Raw genomic sequence first — 18,084 nt, forward strand, 5'->3', positions numbered from 1 at the left:
TAGATGTTTGTCAAGAGGCAGTCAAACTTTGAAATTACAGTATATTGCAGTGTGCGCCTTTTGAAACCTTTGAATACACTGGCTGCCTCAGCCATTTTGCTCTTTTGGCTCATGAACAAGAGGTCTGATCAGATGTTCTGATACCAGCCTTCAGCTTGATGAGTTGTTTGCTTTGGATATCACTTGACTTGGATGCCTCTGCTGACTTTCTGAGCTGGGTGGTGTCCAGGATTTCTGTCTGTGATGTTCTTCACTCAGTAGTCCAAGAGTCTTGTTTATTTCCTCTCAGTTCCCCTAAATCAAAGGTTTTTCTTAAGCTAAGGTAAGAGAGAACATAATTTTTAAGCTGTCTTGGCACAGTTGTGGCAGTTTTGGTATTGGAAAGTTCTCTGCTTGTTGCCGCACCAAACCCATCCGTTTTTTGGGCCTCCTTGCTATCCAAAAACCTCCATCCCATGGTACCATTGCTCATTGGACTAATTATCGCTTCTGACTCATCAGAAAGGCCTCTATTAACAGAAGAAAATGTGTTTATGTGACTGAGTGGACCAGTTCTCCGCCTTATGTGCCTTTGGAACTATTTTCCCTTCATCTTTGTTCTGGTGTCCTTGAATTGTTTATTGAACCTGAAGAAATCTGATCTTGCTCTTAATTAAGACACACTTAGCAGTACTTTTGGTATGTTATGTACTAGTGCTGTGAGGTTCTCAGTGTTCTCTTAGCCTATGGTTTTAAAATTTCTCAAAGGATGTGTTAAATTGTTCCCTTCCCAAGAGATACTTTTATTGAGTAGGATTTTAACTCTTGCTTTAAGATCTCTTTGGAGATGGTAATTCTTATGGCTATAATTTTTTCCCAGGTTGGCAGGGAAAATTCAGGCCATTGAGGCTGGCCTCAACTTGCATCCAAAGTTGTTCTTTAGGGACAGGGTGACTATTGTTGATACTGCAAGCTCATTCTTAAGGTGATGCCCTAATTCTGCCTTAATTTGCCTAAACCTCTTCTTTCTGGGGATAAGACTCTGCTCTGCTATGAGTGGAGCTTTCTAGCAGGAAAGGTGTCTTTCTTCCAGCTGTCACAGAACTAAGGCTTTCAAATGGTCCCTGAGGCTGGCAGACTGAGACTGCTGTTTACTTTGGGAGACTGAGTCAAGACTTTTTATGAGACAACCCAGATGGAGCAGAGTTCACTCTGGGAGGCCTCAGGCTACCTCAGTTTTCTTTGAGGAGTCTCTCATAAACATTTGACATGCAGTCAGCTGAAGCTTCATGTACACCTTTGAAGAATTTGGAGTACTAAAGAAGTCTTTCAAGGTCATGCAGCGCTTGACACTGCAATTTTCCAGTCACTATTTACAGGAAGGATGGTGAGTCCCACTTCCCAGGTTTTTAAGTTGCACCATCTTGGAGTCACTTACGGTATCATCTGAAAACAGAAAAAGGAAGCTACTTACATACTGGTTGACTAGTGATAAGATGCGTAATGCAGCTGTGCATCATCTCCTAGCCTTTGCTTTCTCAGAGTCACAGAACTCTGCTCCCTATCGGCCCTGCTCCTTATACACCATGAGCTTAGCCTTGGGTTGGGGGGGAATCTTCTGCAGGTCCTGCAAGAGAATTTTCTGGCCTTCAGAGGAAGTGCACGTGTGCACCCACAGTATAAATGTATACATGTGGACTGCATATGCTGAAAAAGTCTGGTAACTATAATCTCTTTTTATATGTTTTTCTTTGAAAAGGACTTAAATTACACAATGTGGCCTTCATGACTACAGATGTCCAATTGCCTCTGAAAATATGTATCTTAGATCTACTTTTACTGAAATCATGCTAATTGTATTTTGTGGAGTGACTTTACTCTGACAGTGACCATGTTTAAGAAAGATGCACTCTTACAAACAAAACCCAAGCAGAATAATATTTACATTGGTTATACATCTTTGAAGAAATGTCATTTCAGATCTGATTTTTCTGCAAAACTACAATCCAAAAATACATAATGTTATAATCCCAGAATGACAGTTCATGTTTCGTTTATCTTTATATTTTCATTTCAGTAAGTCTCAGCAGTTTTGTACCACGACAAAACTTTCTAAGCATCGATCTGCCTGTGGTGATAGAGACATTTTGCAAGTATCCTTTGAAGTATGTTTGTTCTTTTAAGGCAAGCAGGGAACTGATTAGAATTTGGTGACCCAGCAAATTTCAGTTAGATATCATTTTAGACAGGATGCTCTGAAACATTTCTGTAGAGTTTTGACATCTCTATCCTATCTCTGCATTGATTATCGTTAATGTGCCAAGCTCAAAATGAAAACTCTCACTTTCGTGTGCTTAGCAGGATATTTTCGGTCAGTGCTTTTTTTAACTCTTTCTTGAGGGTGAGTCTTAACAGCTCTGACGAGAAAGTCAAAGTAAGCCTGAATTTATGGCAGGGCAAATGAGATATTATGGCCAGCTTCAGTATGTCAGAGCTTTATCATTTTTGAGTCCCTATACTGACCTAAATAACAGTGTATGGTTGTTCTTTTTTTTTTTTTCCTTCTTCTTCTACAGAAGAGAAAAGCCTATTCCAAAAGCAGGATGATAATTCAGTTAATACATGCTTATTAATGAATGAGATAGATATGAGGACAGCCTGAGGGAGTTGGGGTTGTTACGAGGACAGGCTGAAGGTTGAGGTTGTTGAGCCCAGAGAAGAGAAGGCTGCAGGGCCACCTTGTTGCAGCCTTTCAGTACTTAAAGGGGGACTATAGGAAGGATGGGGACAATCTCTTTAGCAAGGCCTGTTGTGACAGGACAAGGGGTAATAGTTTTAAGCTAAAGGAGATTTAGACTGGATATAGGGAAAAAAATTTTTTACAGTGGGGGTGGTGAAACACTGGCATAGGTTGCCCAGAGAGGTTGTGGAGGCCCCATCCCTAGAGACGTTCAAGGTCAGGTTGGACGGGGCTCTGAGCAACCTGATCTCATTGAAGATGTCCCTGCTCATTGCAGGGGGGTTGGACTAGATGACCTCTAAAGGTCCCTTCCAACCTAAACCATTCTATGATTCTATATACGCATACATAAAGGTTAGTAGGCTTGAATATGGCTAATCTAAGAATGCTTAGCCTTAGAAACTGAAATGTTTATGCATGGCTTTAGAAAAATTAAACAGCGTAGTTCAGTGTAGTCCATAAAACTAGAGTAAAGATGCTACGTAAGCTCCCCTTTTCTGGGAAGACACCAAGGTTCACACTGACCCATCTCCTTTCTGAGTCATCTGTCTTCTTGTCTGGCCATTATAAAATGGAGGTAAGTATTACAGTTAGCAAGCCTTTACCAACAATAAAAACTACCTACCCTTGCCTCATTCTCACATGCACATGCACGTACAGAAATCCACTCAACTTTTCTGTCTAACAGGTAAGTAGGAGAGAGAGGCCAGAATTCCAATTATATTCTAGCCATTTACTTACTCCAGCGAGGGAGTGTTTTGGAAAATATTCCTAATCATTATTTCAGACTTAGGTCATAGGTCTAGAATACCTTCTTACTTCAAGCATGGAGTCAGAGCTATAACCTTCCTCCAAAACCACACAAAGCAAGGGAGGAAGATGGGGAGTATTAAGTGTGGTTTTGCTGTCTCCTGCTTTTATCCATGTTGTGAAGAGTGCAGGTTGTTTAAGTATCCAAGCCTAATGCTTAAAACCAAATGAATCTATGAAGGCAATTCTCTGAGCTGGTATGTTATGGTGTAAAACTCATTGTACTCACGTAATTTCTGTGAAACAGAATATCAGCTGAAAAAAATAATCCTCATATGTTTCTCTCTGCACACTGGAAATAAAATATTTTGTATTCTTTTTTTACATCTTCTTGGATATTATTCATGAACCTTAACCAGTGTCAACCAGGTACCTAATTTCACTGTCAGGAGCACTGGCAGTCATCAATGCTGTACCCTGCTTTGCTTTGGATGGTCAGTGGATATTAAACTCATTCCTGGAAGCCACTCTTAGCTCCCTGATTGTAGAAAAACAAAACAGAGAGCTTGTTGGCTTTTTAGTTTTGCTTTGTGGTAGTGCACTTTTGGCTGCCAACGTTGCACTGGGACTTTGGATGGTGACAGCACGATAGAACATTGGATATGCTTCCATCAGTTCTCAAAGTACACAGAAATAATTAATCCATTGCCATTTCAAACTTTTTCAGTACTGAGATTGAAATAATTCCCTTAAAGTGACACTGAAAGAACAATCACTGGTGGCTGCTGTTATAATTTAAAACTGTACAACATTGTGCCCATAGTAATGGGAAATCTAATAGAAAGAAGTAGGAACCTTTTTATATACTCTTTAAGCACTATACTAATTTTGGAGAAATTGTATTGTAAAGCTTCACAGGAAAAAGCCTAAGATTTCATTAATTTAGATCTCAAAATAAGGGAATTATTTAGCCTCAAACATTTGTAAAGTGGGAGAAAAAAACACTTAGGTTTTATTTTATAATTTGAATAATTGTCAGAAAATCTGTGTGGTCTCTGATTATTTCTCAGTCAGCGTAGTCTTGAGTGTCTTGTTTTGTTTTTTTAATCTGGTATTCGACCAAACTGGACTCTAAGAAGCCCTAAAGTCTGATCTTAAAATGGTGAAAAGCTAAGTAAACGCTTACCATGTGTTAATGAGGAGAGAGAGGCCATATGGGTTAGTATCTTTGCTTTTCAGCTGGCCAAAATGACTGGAAGCATGTTGTCCTCAGGATGGAAATGAGAAGTGCCAAAGTCTGTTAAGAGTGAGGCATGTGGGAGGATAACAAAGCCCACATGTCTGTGTTTCTTACACATTCAGTTGTATAGTATCATGACAGCTGAAGATTTTTTAAAGGCAATATTTGTCAGCAATAGCTACAAGATAACTGAAATTTAGTTTCTGAGTGCTGAAGTATGCTGTGCGCAGTTATTCCTAAGTGATAAGTAACGTTTGTGTTGTTTTACTCAGAAAATAATACTGTGTTACACCTGTTTACAGTTAAAAGTGAAACCTGTTGTTTTTATGGTGTCTATCTTCTGATGCTATGCATGTAATATGTACAGTAATTCACTGGTGGTTTTCTGTATTTCAGAGTGTTGTTTTCCATTGCTAGGGTTCATTCTGTTCAAAGATAGCTAACAATGACGTTTAGCTGTAGCTGGTCTTGGATCAGAATTGTTTAGAGGAAGAATATGATTGTGAATTGAACTATTTAAACTTTGCTTTCTGAAATGAATACAGATCATATCCTTGTTCTGAAGTGAACAGTGGAAGAACAGTCAGTGTTTTGCTGGCTGAAGTATGTCTGACATACTTTGAAGCTCTTTAAGTCTGTAATATTTTGTGCCCAATAGGATTACATATTGACTGTCATGTCCTCCTGTGATATATTGCCTTGTTTATAGAAATTGGGTTCAGTCAGAGCCTTGCCTCAATATGGGCTGATATTTTAAAAAAATAAAAAAATAATCTCTAGTTTGGGAGCTTAAATATTTGAAATAAGAAAATTTTGAAGAACACCCTGCAACTTCTGGCTCATACAGTGCTCCCCATAGGAGCTGCTGCAGCTCAGAGTTCCTTTACAGCAACGGCCTTTCCATCAGGAACTGAAGTGGAAGCTAAGCTCACAGATACTGGCGTTCAGGGAGTACTGAAGCATTCATGACCAGCTAACATAGATTCTCTTGGCACTAGAGGTAAAAGCTTAGGTAATTTTAAAAGTGGGGTTGAGCCCGATGCCTGGCACTACTGCATGGATGTGTAACTATGATGTCTGCATTTGCCCACTGGTGTGTTACGGTATTTTTGCACAGTAGCCTTCACACTTACTTAAGATGTATTCTTTTCTTCAGGTGATGCCAGCAGTAATGAGAGAGCATGTTTGTTTATTTGTTGTTTTCTTAGTTTACTTACCTCTCCAGCGCTGTCACAGGCTGGGTGGGCCTCTTGAAGTTCACCTCTGTGGGGTGGCAGGCCTGTGCCTCTCATTTTCGACTATTTCAACCCAGGCATGTTGGCGCAGATCCTGGTAAGAGACAGTAAATCCTCCAGTCAATCCAGCATGAGTCGGTCCCTTTGGGGACTGTTAAAAGTCACACAAAGTGCAAGAAAGGAAAAACAACCTATCAGAAACTACCAGCAGGCTTCGGTTTCTTCAGGAAAGTCTAACTCATCATCACCCCTGGAAACGTATAGAGGTTTCAGGGAAGCAGTTCTGACGGGCCACTCTGCCATCTCTCTGTGGGCAGGAAGGGTAGGAGCAGCCTGGTTCTTGCACAAAGCCTGGCTCTGAAGCCATGCTTCAGAAGCCTGCTCACTCATCAAAGTGGGTGCTTACTAATCTGAGCTCTTCCTTTCAGTGGCTCTGTGCCACTTTCCTCTGTCTCTGTGTCTTGTCCAATCTACGGTGCACAAAATTAATTTGCACTTACGAGCTTTAATGCCATTTAGTAAGACAGGATATTTACTTTTCAAAATGGGTACTGTTTATGTATCAGAGTTGCAGTGCTGTCTTGTTATCTACAGCAAAACAAATGCATCTGTGGTGATTTCAAAAATATTATGTGAAAAACATTTCAATTTTGACACTTTATATATTCATGTTGACTACAACTGCTTGGGACAATCTTTTAGCATAGTACCCTTCCTGGAGACGTAGGCAAGAGATTAAAAAAACCAGACTTTCTGATTTAACATACAGAAATTACATCTGCTATAATGAGGCCGGCAGGTTGTTCCTGGTTATTTAATGTGCTACCAAAACATGATGTTTTATCAGAGGAAAATAAATCCAGTTTATTTTACTTTACACAGTCACTGAAAGCCACAGTTATATGAAGTAGAACTTCAGTCTGTGTTTGACCTCATAATCAAAAAGAGGGTGGAGAAGATACTGGTCATGGTTTCAGCAAAACAGACACTAGTACACTGTAAAAACCTTGATTATCTTCTATGAGAGAGATAGTACTAGAAGTGTTTAAAAATAATTCATGGGTCCTTTTCTCCATGTGCTGGAATTCTACTGAGGAAGGGTTGATTTAGTTACGCACAGGTGCTTTGAATCAAGACTTTAAGCAAACTGGGTATGAATGGTGACCCAGTACATCTTAGATTACCTGTGGGCAAAGGTAATAGTTAGGTTGGACCACTCTCTGGAGAAAAAGTTGTTCAGTGGATCCATTTCATTGTTCTATAATCCTAACATATGGATTATATTCTGATAAGCAAGTGCCATACCTACAGTTATTGGGAGGGGTTTTGGTGGGGTTTTGTTCGATTGTTTAGTGAGAGAGAACACAGAAGGACACAATGTTTTTTGTGTGTTGGATTTTTACCCTGGACTATTTGCAATGTTTCTTCTGTTTTTGTAAAAATTGAAAGGAAGCCTTTCCTTAAAATGAAATCTTTCCACTTCTCATTCTAATTATCCCCTCAGAACGTAACGTATTCTTTAATACATAACCCATCAATACTATTATTGGGCATATTGACTGGAGTGTAAAACAGAACACTCCTAAAGATAGGGTACATACTACTTTTTATGTATATACTATGCTTTTTAAATCTGTATCAGATGGAAAAAGTAATGTCTAACATTGGGAAGTGTTATACTGTTTCAAGTAGCTTTTACTTGAAAATTGCCAGATGAATTCCATAAGTGTAATCAGTCGATGATCTGATTTGTTTTTTATGAGAATTTTTCTATATCAGCAAAGACTTCCATGGCACGTTCTGATAATGCATGATAAGACATGAAAATGGCTAACTTCATAGCATGTGGGAAGTTACATGCTCTTTGCTAACTTAGGAAATTAAAACCAGCTTGCTTCCATACAAGTTAAATGAAAGAGACTTCATTAGAAAAAGAATGGGCAAACTTTCAGATTAGTCAGCCCAAATTTATGAACAACAATGGCAAGTCTGTTAACTCATCCTTTTTATTTAGAATGAAACAACCAACTGCATCGACAGTTATATTTTTCAGTGATGATGACTCAGCATTTGGGGCGGGGGGGATGTATACGTGTATACATACATATAACAGATACATATGCAGCCACTGTCTGTATTGCTGCTTTTTTAGGGATAACTTAGAGCAGTCCTCCATACGCTGCAATGTAGCCTTTTTTTCTTTTTCTTTCTTTCTATGAATTCCATGGCTTTCTCTGCATTTTAAAATTGCAGCTATGTTTTTCTCCCGTAACTGATCTAATTTCTTTGTTAACAGAAGACAAGTGATGGACGTAATCTAACCACAGCTGCATGAATTTTGTTCAGCTGATGTTTAAAATATGTTTCTTGCTTTCTGTGAGGCCTCACCTACAAACAGATTTTTCAGGGTGACCTTAGAATCCATCACTCTAAATGCTGCTGTTTGTGCTTTTCTGAATCATAACTGGGATGACCGAGACTGCGTAGAGTATACTGAAGAAATAATGTTTTCAGGACAGACCTCCACATGGCAGTCAGGGTGTTTCAGCTTTCTTGATACAGGCATATATTTTTGTTCAGTTTAGAACGTCAACAGTCCAAGTTTTCCCAACAGTTTCCTATAAATTTTACATGATGGCAAAAGGTGACCTGTAGCAAATAATTTTAAAAACAAATTCTGTGTGTCTTCTATCTGAAAGATCTGAATTTTTATCTGGATATCATTTATGACAGATGAAGAAGGATTATAAAGGGTTATGTAGCCTAGTTATTTGTAAAATACGCACTCTGCACACCTGCATTCAGACCAGTTCTCACAACCAGTCTTGCCTCAGCTTTGTTCTTGTGACCTTGTGAGTAAGGAAGCTGAATCTAACTCAGGTAAGATCCAATATTAGCAGTTATTTTATACTCTCTTTATCCTGATTTTCACGTAACACTATATATAGGTTAGTTATTTAATGTGGCTGAGTTATCTGGGGTACGTATGCTGTATTAATGCAGCATTTGGGAAGCATTGTGCTAGGGACTGCCAGAAAGTGGCAGCTCAGTGACTCTTGTTCCGTCGACTCATCCACTATGATCATGTGAAGAGCAGATGGCAGCAACTCAGGGCAGCGAAGGACCTCGGTTATGGCAGCTTTATGAAATCTTCACACTGCTGACCCAGTGTGAAAGGAGAGGAACAAAGAGCAGGATATGACACTGCAATTCCATTCATTCCATTTACATTGGCTTGAAATGTGAAAAGAACTTGCAGTGAACATTTCAGAGCATGCAGATGTGTTTTCCAGCCCTTCGCTGAATCGTTCAGGGACTGGTGATCAAACTTTTTTCTTTTTTCACTTTGTCATTCCATGTGCTCAGTAAGCGGTGTGGGTACTTGTAGCTTATTCAGTAAAACGGACGTGGATATTTCTCACCTCTAGATGTTCACCTTGGGTTGATTTTTGCAGCACCATAGTGTAATTGACCTTCACTTGATACTAGTCTGAAAGTTTGGAAGCTATTTCCAGGCCGTCACTGGAGAAATCCAGTTTCTTCCTTCCCAAGTTGGTTGTTAATATTCTAAATTCCTCCTCTCCTTATACAACTTTGCTTTTAGATTTCATACGCTCAGATGATCTTATCTGAAGCCTGTCAATGGAATATGTATTGTTTTGAAATTCTCTGTGGGGTTTTTTCCTCTACATAGTCTTATTTTTCACACTGACTCACAGCTGTGGAATGTTAGATTTCTAGACCCTTTGTTCCCACTATGCATTGTTCATGATCATGGTTTTTAAAAAAAAAAAAAAAAAGAAAAGAAAAAAGCTTCATTTTTAAAATGTCAGCTAACAAATATATGGAACACACTGAATAATGTATTGTGTTTTTGTTTTGCCTTTTTCTCTGTTTAATCAACCAAACAATAACTATTGTTTTCTATGTATGATAAATGTATCCTGGAAATAAATTCATTGTTTGATTGTTAATGTGCTTAAATCTGTTTTTAAAAATAAGGTAAGAGTGATATAATTCCTTATTTGTGGCAATTAGCATATTCTCTCCTATATTCTCATACTCTTCATATGTCATTTATATTCTCTGTCTGGGTACCGACAAGGTGCCACAAGGTACCACTATCGTTTTCAGTATCTGACCGCCTCCTAAAATGAGCAATAACTATCACTTTACTTTCCCTTGTTTACCAGCTTATCACAGTAATAGTTTGAGTTGCAGTAGACGTACATCCAGACAAACACCTACATGTTGTTCCGGAGCAAAGCTAGCTTCATTATAATGTGACCAAGGTACAAAGTGACTCTCTTATGGAAGGTGCAAATGCCTTTCTCTTGGCTTAGTTCCTATGTAATTCTTCTCTTCTGGACTTGTGGACTTCTGTTAGCTTAGTTTGCAGTGAAATATTTGAAACGGGATGTCATAGTCCAACTAAGTGAAACCACCTCTCTGGGTGGTAAGGCCAGTCCTGTGTGAAGAACTTAAAAAGTCACATCTTTGAATGACATTGAGGCAATGTTATGTATCACCTTTGATTTGTATATTCAGGCTGGGCCAGAGCTGGGCACATCTGGCTAGTTCGGAACAAGTATACCTGGGTACCCAGATGCTATCTGGGGCTGCATTGGCGTGGTGTAACCAGGTCGTTTATCTTTATTTGAGAATGAACCTTTATAGCTCAGTTTCTTGAGCAAGCTCATCTGGAGTTAGCCAGGTTATTTGTACTGAGGACTAAATTGTCCTTTGTTGCTTATTGGACAAGCTGTTACTTTATGCAAGCAGAGCTGTTTCAGCAAGCATGGCTTTGTTCCCAGATAAAAGATTACCATGAGAAATAGGCACAAAGCACAGATCGGACACATCGGCCAGATTTCCCAGATAGGTCGCTATGCAATTTTCTGAATACTTGCTGAGGAAATTTTTTTTTTCCCCCCTCTGTTCTCTTACCCATGATAAAGGTAGAGACAATAGTTTATTTCTTCCAAAGCATTTAAGCTTCTAGAAGGATCCTGAGGTTTTTCAGTTGGTTTTGAAAATGTTATCCCTTGTTCTGATTATGTATGTTCTGTAGTCTAGAATAAAATCAGATCTGATTTGATCTGACAAAATCGGTGATGTCTTAATGTCCTCTTGAGGAAAGTTGCCTTAATTACTAATATCATTTCAGAATTAAGATTTTAAAAGAAATACTGTATCTGTGAGTCTTACTGCTGGTAACTTTATAGAGAAGGCTTAATATAATTCTGTCTCTGATCATACTAGTTTGAATCACCAAGCAGAAGCATTCTTAAACATCTTTAGTAGATCTGTACGCATTCGACTCACTTATTTAAATCTTATTTAATGATTTTTGAGCGACCCAATGTAATGATTTGAACGACCCAATGAAATACAGCTTAAGGTTTGATTCTAATCTTGTGGTGGTAAACTGGGAGAGAATCCACAGCATTCATGAGGGCTAAGCAGCAGTGACCCAGCCTTCTACTAACTTTTTCCCCCTTTCTTCACCTCAGACAGATGTGGGTCTGGTGTTTGCTTTGCTGCTTTTAAGGCTGCAGCGTTGTTGAAATAGAATTTGATGTTCTTACCAATTATGTATCTTATTCTCTACATTTCTGATTAATTCTACCTCTTTTTAGTTCTTTGCAAATATAGTAGTGGCTGAACACTATGTAACCACCACTTCTGACAGTTCTGAAAACACATAGTTGTACATCCTTTTTCACTTTCCCTGAAAGCAATCTTTCAATCTTTCAAACTACAAAGAAATACTTTTTTTTTTTTGTTAAATGTCATCCTTTTTACTTGCTATTATATTATGAAAGCATCTGTTTCTTTTTCCCTTTCACAGCTCTGTGAGGATCTCTGTTAAAATACTACCAGATATTTTTGAAGTGTAAATTCCTCTAAGCCCACTGAATTTGATTCAGTTATCCACACAGGATCTAGTGTGGTCTGAAATATCCTAAAGTGTTAATAATTAGGTTAATAATCTGACTTGGAACCACATTTTGAAACTCATCCCCCACTTGTCCCCATTTGTCTCCTGTTGGTTTGGGTCTTAGGGTTTCTAAGGCCTACGCATGGGGCTGGCAGATGTGGGTGAGGCCCTATAGGAGATCAGAGACATTCTGGACCAGCAGCTGGATACTGGGAGGGGTACATGAGGGTATTTTGTGTCACACCAGATGCTTATATGTGAGCAAAAAATCAAGCCTGACTGACTCCTTTTCTTTCCTTGCATTTCTCTTCTTTTTGACTCATGAATTGAAGTGGGACCTGAGGCTTTTTGACTGAGTTTTATTTCACACAAAAACACATCTAAGCTTTTTTGTTTGTGCATAATAGTTCTATACAGGCTGTTTTATAAAAGTTAGGCTAGCAGAATACATGCCTTCTCCTGCTCTTCAGACCTTAAGTCTGGAAGCAGCAGAAATGAGTATCGCTGCCTTATCTACAGCAAGAAAAAGGAAGGCTTATGTTATAAGGAAAATACCATCTGTCTCCAGATGTGGAGTGGTGGTAGCAGCAGTGTACAGGCTGACAGGAAGCGATGAAGAGGCACCAGGTGGAGACAAGGCTGTGTGAGGGGACTATGGTTGTCTTGGCCAATGGCCACAATTGTGTACTTAACTCTTTTTTCCTTGCAGGAGAAAAGAAGTGTGAAACTTACGAGTTAGGAGTGGGATAAAATCAGGGAAGAGGCATGACAGGGAGAGGTGGCTTGTTCATTTACCAAATCTTTTAAATCAGAAAGAGAGCATGTATACTTTGTGAGCGGAGATGTAAGTGCTGTTTAGTAACTCCATGATAAGCATTTTTACTTTTTTTTTTTTTCTTTCCTTGAGGTGTTTATAGAGCTGACCTGCAAATAAAACTAACAAGCTTCCATCATGGGTAGAACCATCCCATGTAGTAAGATCAGAGAGGCAATAAAAGCCTGTCCTTCTAGATAGCAGATCAGGGCATTTAGACCTTGGAGTCATGTCCCTCTCTGTGTTAAGGATTAGGCCTTAACCTACAAATAAGAACTCTTCTCCTGTTGCCACATTCCCTCTTCAGCACGAGTTGAATTCACAAATGCAATTATTAAGAAAAATTAATCCACTTTTATAATGTTTTGCCCCTTGGCTTTGTTTTCATTCCTGCAGCTATTTGAATAACTAGCAGAAAGTAGGCCAAACCACCCGTGTATCTATCATCGCTGCAAAATCAACAAAGCCAGATTATGAACATGCGTTATAAACCACAAATTCCTGGGTACCAACAAACTTTGGGTTTTTTCCACTGCGACTTGTTTACTCCTCTTTATCAGGTGATTGAATTTATTCCCTGAAAGTGTTCTGCAAGGTGCTTGCAATGCTCAATGCTGCAGCACTGAAGATAAAAATGGAAGAACAAAACTTGTCTTGTATGCTTTTTACCACTAGACAAAATTCACTGTTTCATTTACTGGACCAGTGCAGTAAGTTATTAGTCATATATGAGGGCTGTGGTTATTTTTCCAGCATTTATCTTCCAAGTTACTCTAGGGAGAGTGCTTGAGTAGTTAACCTAACTGGCCTTCGCGTACCACTTTAGCTGCAATTAAATATAACTGAGCCAGAAGTTAAAATATTACTGAAATAGTTGGGAAAACTTTAACATATTATCAAGCAGTACATTTTCATAAATGTGCAGAAACCTATTTTTCACTTGAGACTTTACCTAACTGGGAACTGCACAATTTTTTTAACCTTTATTTTTTATCTTGACATGAAAATACCAAAAGCAATTCTGAAGACAACATCTCAGCTTTCACTTACAGGGTTACTTAGAGGGGCTTGCTTTTAGCACGTGCAAATGATGGTGTAAAAATTAAACTGTATCATTTAATAATGTGATATTAAATGTGATACTAAATGTGATAAATCACTCTGTTCTCATATATGTGATTCTCCAGTTCATTTCCCATGCTCTATACTAAGTCAAATGCAAGTGCAATGAGGATTATTTGCATGTGCTTTTATAGCTGTACAGTGTACCTGAAGATATAAAGGTTGCAGCCAAACTGGGAGTCTAGGTTTGGTGAACTTAGTTCGTTACAGTAATAAGGAAAAAAATCTAGATAGTGAATGTAGCTGATTAACGAGTCGTGAAACCAAACTTGTCATACTCTGACGTAAAATAGCAAAAAGAATCCAGAAAACGAATGATCATGCGGGTTTAAAAAATAATAATTTTTGTTGTTAATTACAAATAAGAAAATAACTTGAAAAAACGCCTCTTAAATGAAGGCCCTCTTCTAGATCAAAAGTGTACTTTGAAATGCAAAATAAACATATTTTCTTCAGCATGGTTTTGTGTATACACACAGATGCTAATTTGATAAGCACTTGGTTAACTTCTGACCTGAACTATCATCAGCTTAGGTAAAAATAATGATCGTTACTGGCCTTAGAAAGCTGTGAGACATACAGGCTGTAGCTACAGTGAAGGAAACAGAAACAGCATTGTCAGATCCATAAATAAAAGCTTGCAGTGAAGAAAAGTGTTTCAGCAGCTCCGTATGGGCCGAGGATGCGAGACCCCCCAGCGGGATAGGTCGCCTGCTGTGCTCCACCTTCCTGGTGCGACCCGCAGTGGTCTGTTGGGGCCAGGCTCGGGAAGGGACCTACAGTCCTAAGGAGGGACTTTGGCCAGTGGAGCACACCGAGCTCTACAGTTAGGATCCTGCTCACCCCAGGGTTAATAGGCCTCCAAAATTAGCTCAGATTTTTACTCAAAATAGCCCTGAAGTTGTCTTCTGCACGTGCCCAGGCCTGCTGCAGAAGAGCTCATGCATGACATTCAGGCTGGGGTCTGGCAATGACGCCTGCTGTTCCTCTTGCCCGAGAGGTTCACCTGAGCACTTGGTCTCAGCATGGAAGTCTTAAATCAAGCATCCCACAAAATACAACAGGGGTTACTTCTGTCTTTGAAAATGCTGTGTGCACAGGTGGGAGCGGGCTATAGTGGATGGGAAACATTCAGGATACAATCCAATGTCTATTTCGTGAACCACTGTCCAGACTGTTTATATAATAATATAGGTGAATTTGAGATCTTGGCCAGGACCTACTTACAATATCCAGAGCCATGATGTTTCCAGGAATGTTTTAAGTTGTGTCTTTTGATTGTTGGGTTTTTAAAATATTTGCTGTATTTGTTTTGGAGTATAAGGAGTTTGGTATCCAGGGCCATTAATTCTAGTATCATGCAGCCGTCTGTGTGGGGATGTCTCCTCTACATATGTGTACAAACCATGTGAGAATGAGGTGTTGTCTTGCTGGAGAGCAATGTTAAAGAGCTACCGTTAATTTTAAACTTTGGGGAAAAGACAACTATTATTTTAAAGAATAAAAGTGCTTTAAAATTTGCATAGTTGTTCTGCTTTTCTACAGTATTTGCTGAAATACCTTTTCTATGTTTTAAAAAAACCCATAAATCTAACTTTATTCACAGCTAACTTGATACTTCTTTGGAGATGGAAGCTTATGAACAAGGGAGCTGTGAAATGGGCTGTCTTCAACTGCTCCCAATGTTTGACCTTGATGTATCATTGAGAAGAAACTGTAGCAAGCTTGTTGCTGATAAAAGGTTGCTGTTCTCTAGCCCTAAGGACAGTAATCTGGTTTAAGAATAGCTTAAATTATTAGCTAGTTGGGCATCTGAAATCAGAAATTGCTGCTGGTGCATCCCAGGCTTTGGAATGCTGTCCTATGAAATCTAACACTGCAGTGAGACAATTAGACCTGATATCAGAAAATCCTAGGTCCAAATTAAACATCCCATGAAGTAATCTTTTAATACGATGTTCACATGAAAACAGAGCCAAATTGTGCATGAGTAATAAGCTGTTATCAATATGAAAATATAAAGGACTCCTTTCTTCCATCCTTATTCACCACAGAAATTATCTGGCTATGCTGACGTCAGTGGGAAACATCCCATCCCTATATGGAGTGGAATTTCAAGCATTAAAGTAACAGTGGAATAAGGTGACATAGCCTAAAAAACAGTGACAGAACTGGACCTGCCGAGGTAGGAAAACAGTTCCCATGCCCCAGTTTCTTCAATCGATAGAATGAAGCAAGAGGTTTCCCTTTCTGTAGTTAACGTGTTTTGCAAGGCCCCTTACTTGCGTAGTGTAAGACAGGCCTATTCTTCTAAACAGATCTTGTAAAAGTTATGTAGCAAAACTTATTTTAAAAGTATGTAGCAATCAAATGGAATTCAAGTTTTCTCTGCTTTGGGCTGTAACGAGCTTTCAAGGCTGCTGGTTGACTGAACAGGGTGCTGCTATGAGGGGAGGAATTCAGGGATTCATCCCCACCTAGCTTGAGTCACTTGCTTTAGGCATTTGGATAGTCATCTTTTCCTCTCTCTACAGTCAATAAAGAACGAGATGCCACCACAGATAGACATCTGAGGAGCAATCACGCTGTGGGGCTGCTTCTCACCCAACACACTATAGACACAGCCTAGGTACACAGACTAGGTACTCAGCCTAGCTACAGCCTGCCACACTGAAGAAGGAATACGTTAATAAATAGAATTGCTCAAAGCACCTAGACAGGCAATATATAGCGTACTGGGATAAAACAGTACCCCGCAAAAAAACATACAAGTACCTTGGAACCAGTGAGTATTACACTGCCTTGTTTCTTCTTTCTTTTGTCCATAGCACGTTAATGAATAAAAAGGTTTGCACGAATAAACACTGGTTTGTGGCCAACTACCTTACTCAAAAGGTCTTTATTCATGCATACCACATTCCTCTAAACAATGTTTTAGAACAGGTTCTAAAAATTGTAAGTATTTGTCTGAATCATTCCTGCTTTCGAAATATTTTAATCTAGTAACAGAATATCACTTTTTATATGTGCCTGTGTCATTAAGATCATTGAAACATGATGATGATGATGAACAACTTGAAATTGCTAAGTATCTGGCATTGTCAATGTCTTCCTATTTTTAAAGGAAAAATTACAATAAAATGAGTCAGCAAAGTTGAAAATAATGCTTAAAAATATTGATGATGAAGATAGTGTTTTAGAAATCAACCTAGCTAGGATAGGCTTAGAAATAAGCCAAATGTATGCTTAAAGACAGGGATTCTCAATTAGGTGTGTGGCCTCAAATGGCCCCTTTCCACCTCCCACACTGTACATCTCTGCTGTAGTTGTAAATAATTAATTATGGTTTCACCTACAGAATTGTTCACTAGCCTTTTCTCCATCTTTCTGCCAAGACCAAGATTGCGGATTGCAAAGCCAGTTAGAAATACATCTGCCCTGTCAGAGCTGATTACCACTATCACATTCATTACCAGTTTGACACTGCATTCGCAACCTGTATTTCTTCTGCCTCCTGCCTTTCCCAGCACCTCCCTCACCTCCCCATCTTGACTTCACTTTCTCACTAAGAAATCCAGAACCACTTTGAAGAGTTATTAGTAGCTGCCTGCCTTTGTTTTGTCAGAAAAAACATGGGTTTTAAATGACAAAGTGAGAATCTCAGCAAGCCATTCCTATGCAGTCGTGAGAAAGGAAAGGAGGAAGAAGGCACCTGTGTGTTTTACTCCTGATTTAGCTGAGAACTTAATTAGCAAATATATTTGTTAACCCTTCTGGTCTTTACATCTCTTTAAAAGAAATTACTGTGGTCATATGATTGAGAAGGACTGTTTGTAGAATTATGACTCAGTACCTAATTATGTTCAGTTTGCCAGCTGCAGCTGCACTTCTGGATGGGGATTATTAGCAGTTTATATATACCAGGTTATACACTCTCATACAATCCATTGCTTAATGCTTTATCTCCCTTGAGGGCATTAGAGATGTGAGGGTGAAACCTGGATTCATGTTGAAGGGTAATTTGCTTTAGGAAGAAAGAGGTTTTTTACAGCAAATAAGCATTACATGCATCATATAAGGATGCGGCCAAGATTCTGGAAAGTGAACACTGAATGTGGGTATGTTTTTAAGATTCCCATTCCAAAGGATTTACTTTTCCAATGCAACAGAGCAGAAAATCAAGTCCTTTAAAAAGAGCCAACTTGCACACCAGAAACATTGCTTACTACATACTAATATTTGTGTTAGTGAATGTTTGTGGTT

General features: G+C 39.0%; 1 protein-coding gene across 4 annotated transcripts in view; it reads left to right on the plus strand.

Annotated features, from left to right (window-relative positions):
* Positions 1-15,962, plus strand: part of MBTPS2 (membrane bound transcription factor peptidase, site 2) — a 47,757-nt gene extending 31,795 nt beyond the window's left edge. For 2 of the 4 annotated variants that reach the window (XR_012661147.1, XM_075096930.1), the window contains 2 exons: positions 2,057-2,132; positions 3,899-4,514. Coding sequence is in view for 3 of the 4 variants with exons in the window: in XM_075096930.1 (XP_074953031.1) it covers positions 2,057-2,132; positions 3,899-4,121 (299 nt within the window). In the remaining variant the exon portion in view is untranslated. Of the gene's footprint in view, positions 1-2,056; positions 2,133-3,888; positions 4,515-15,875 lie in introns of those variants that run through there. The other 2 variants (XM_075096939.1, XM_075096960.1) reach the window with 2 other exon arrangements.
* Positions 15,963-18,084: the final 2,122 nt, after the last annotated feature.

The sequence above is a fragment of the Phalacrocorax aristotelis genome, chromosome 1, assembly GCF_949628215.1.
Source record: "Phalacrocorax aristotelis chromosome 1, bGulAri2.1, whole genome shotgun sequence".
NCBI lineage: Eukaryota > Metazoa > Chordata > Aves > Suliformes > Phalacrocoracidae > Phalacrocorax > Phalacrocorax aristotelis.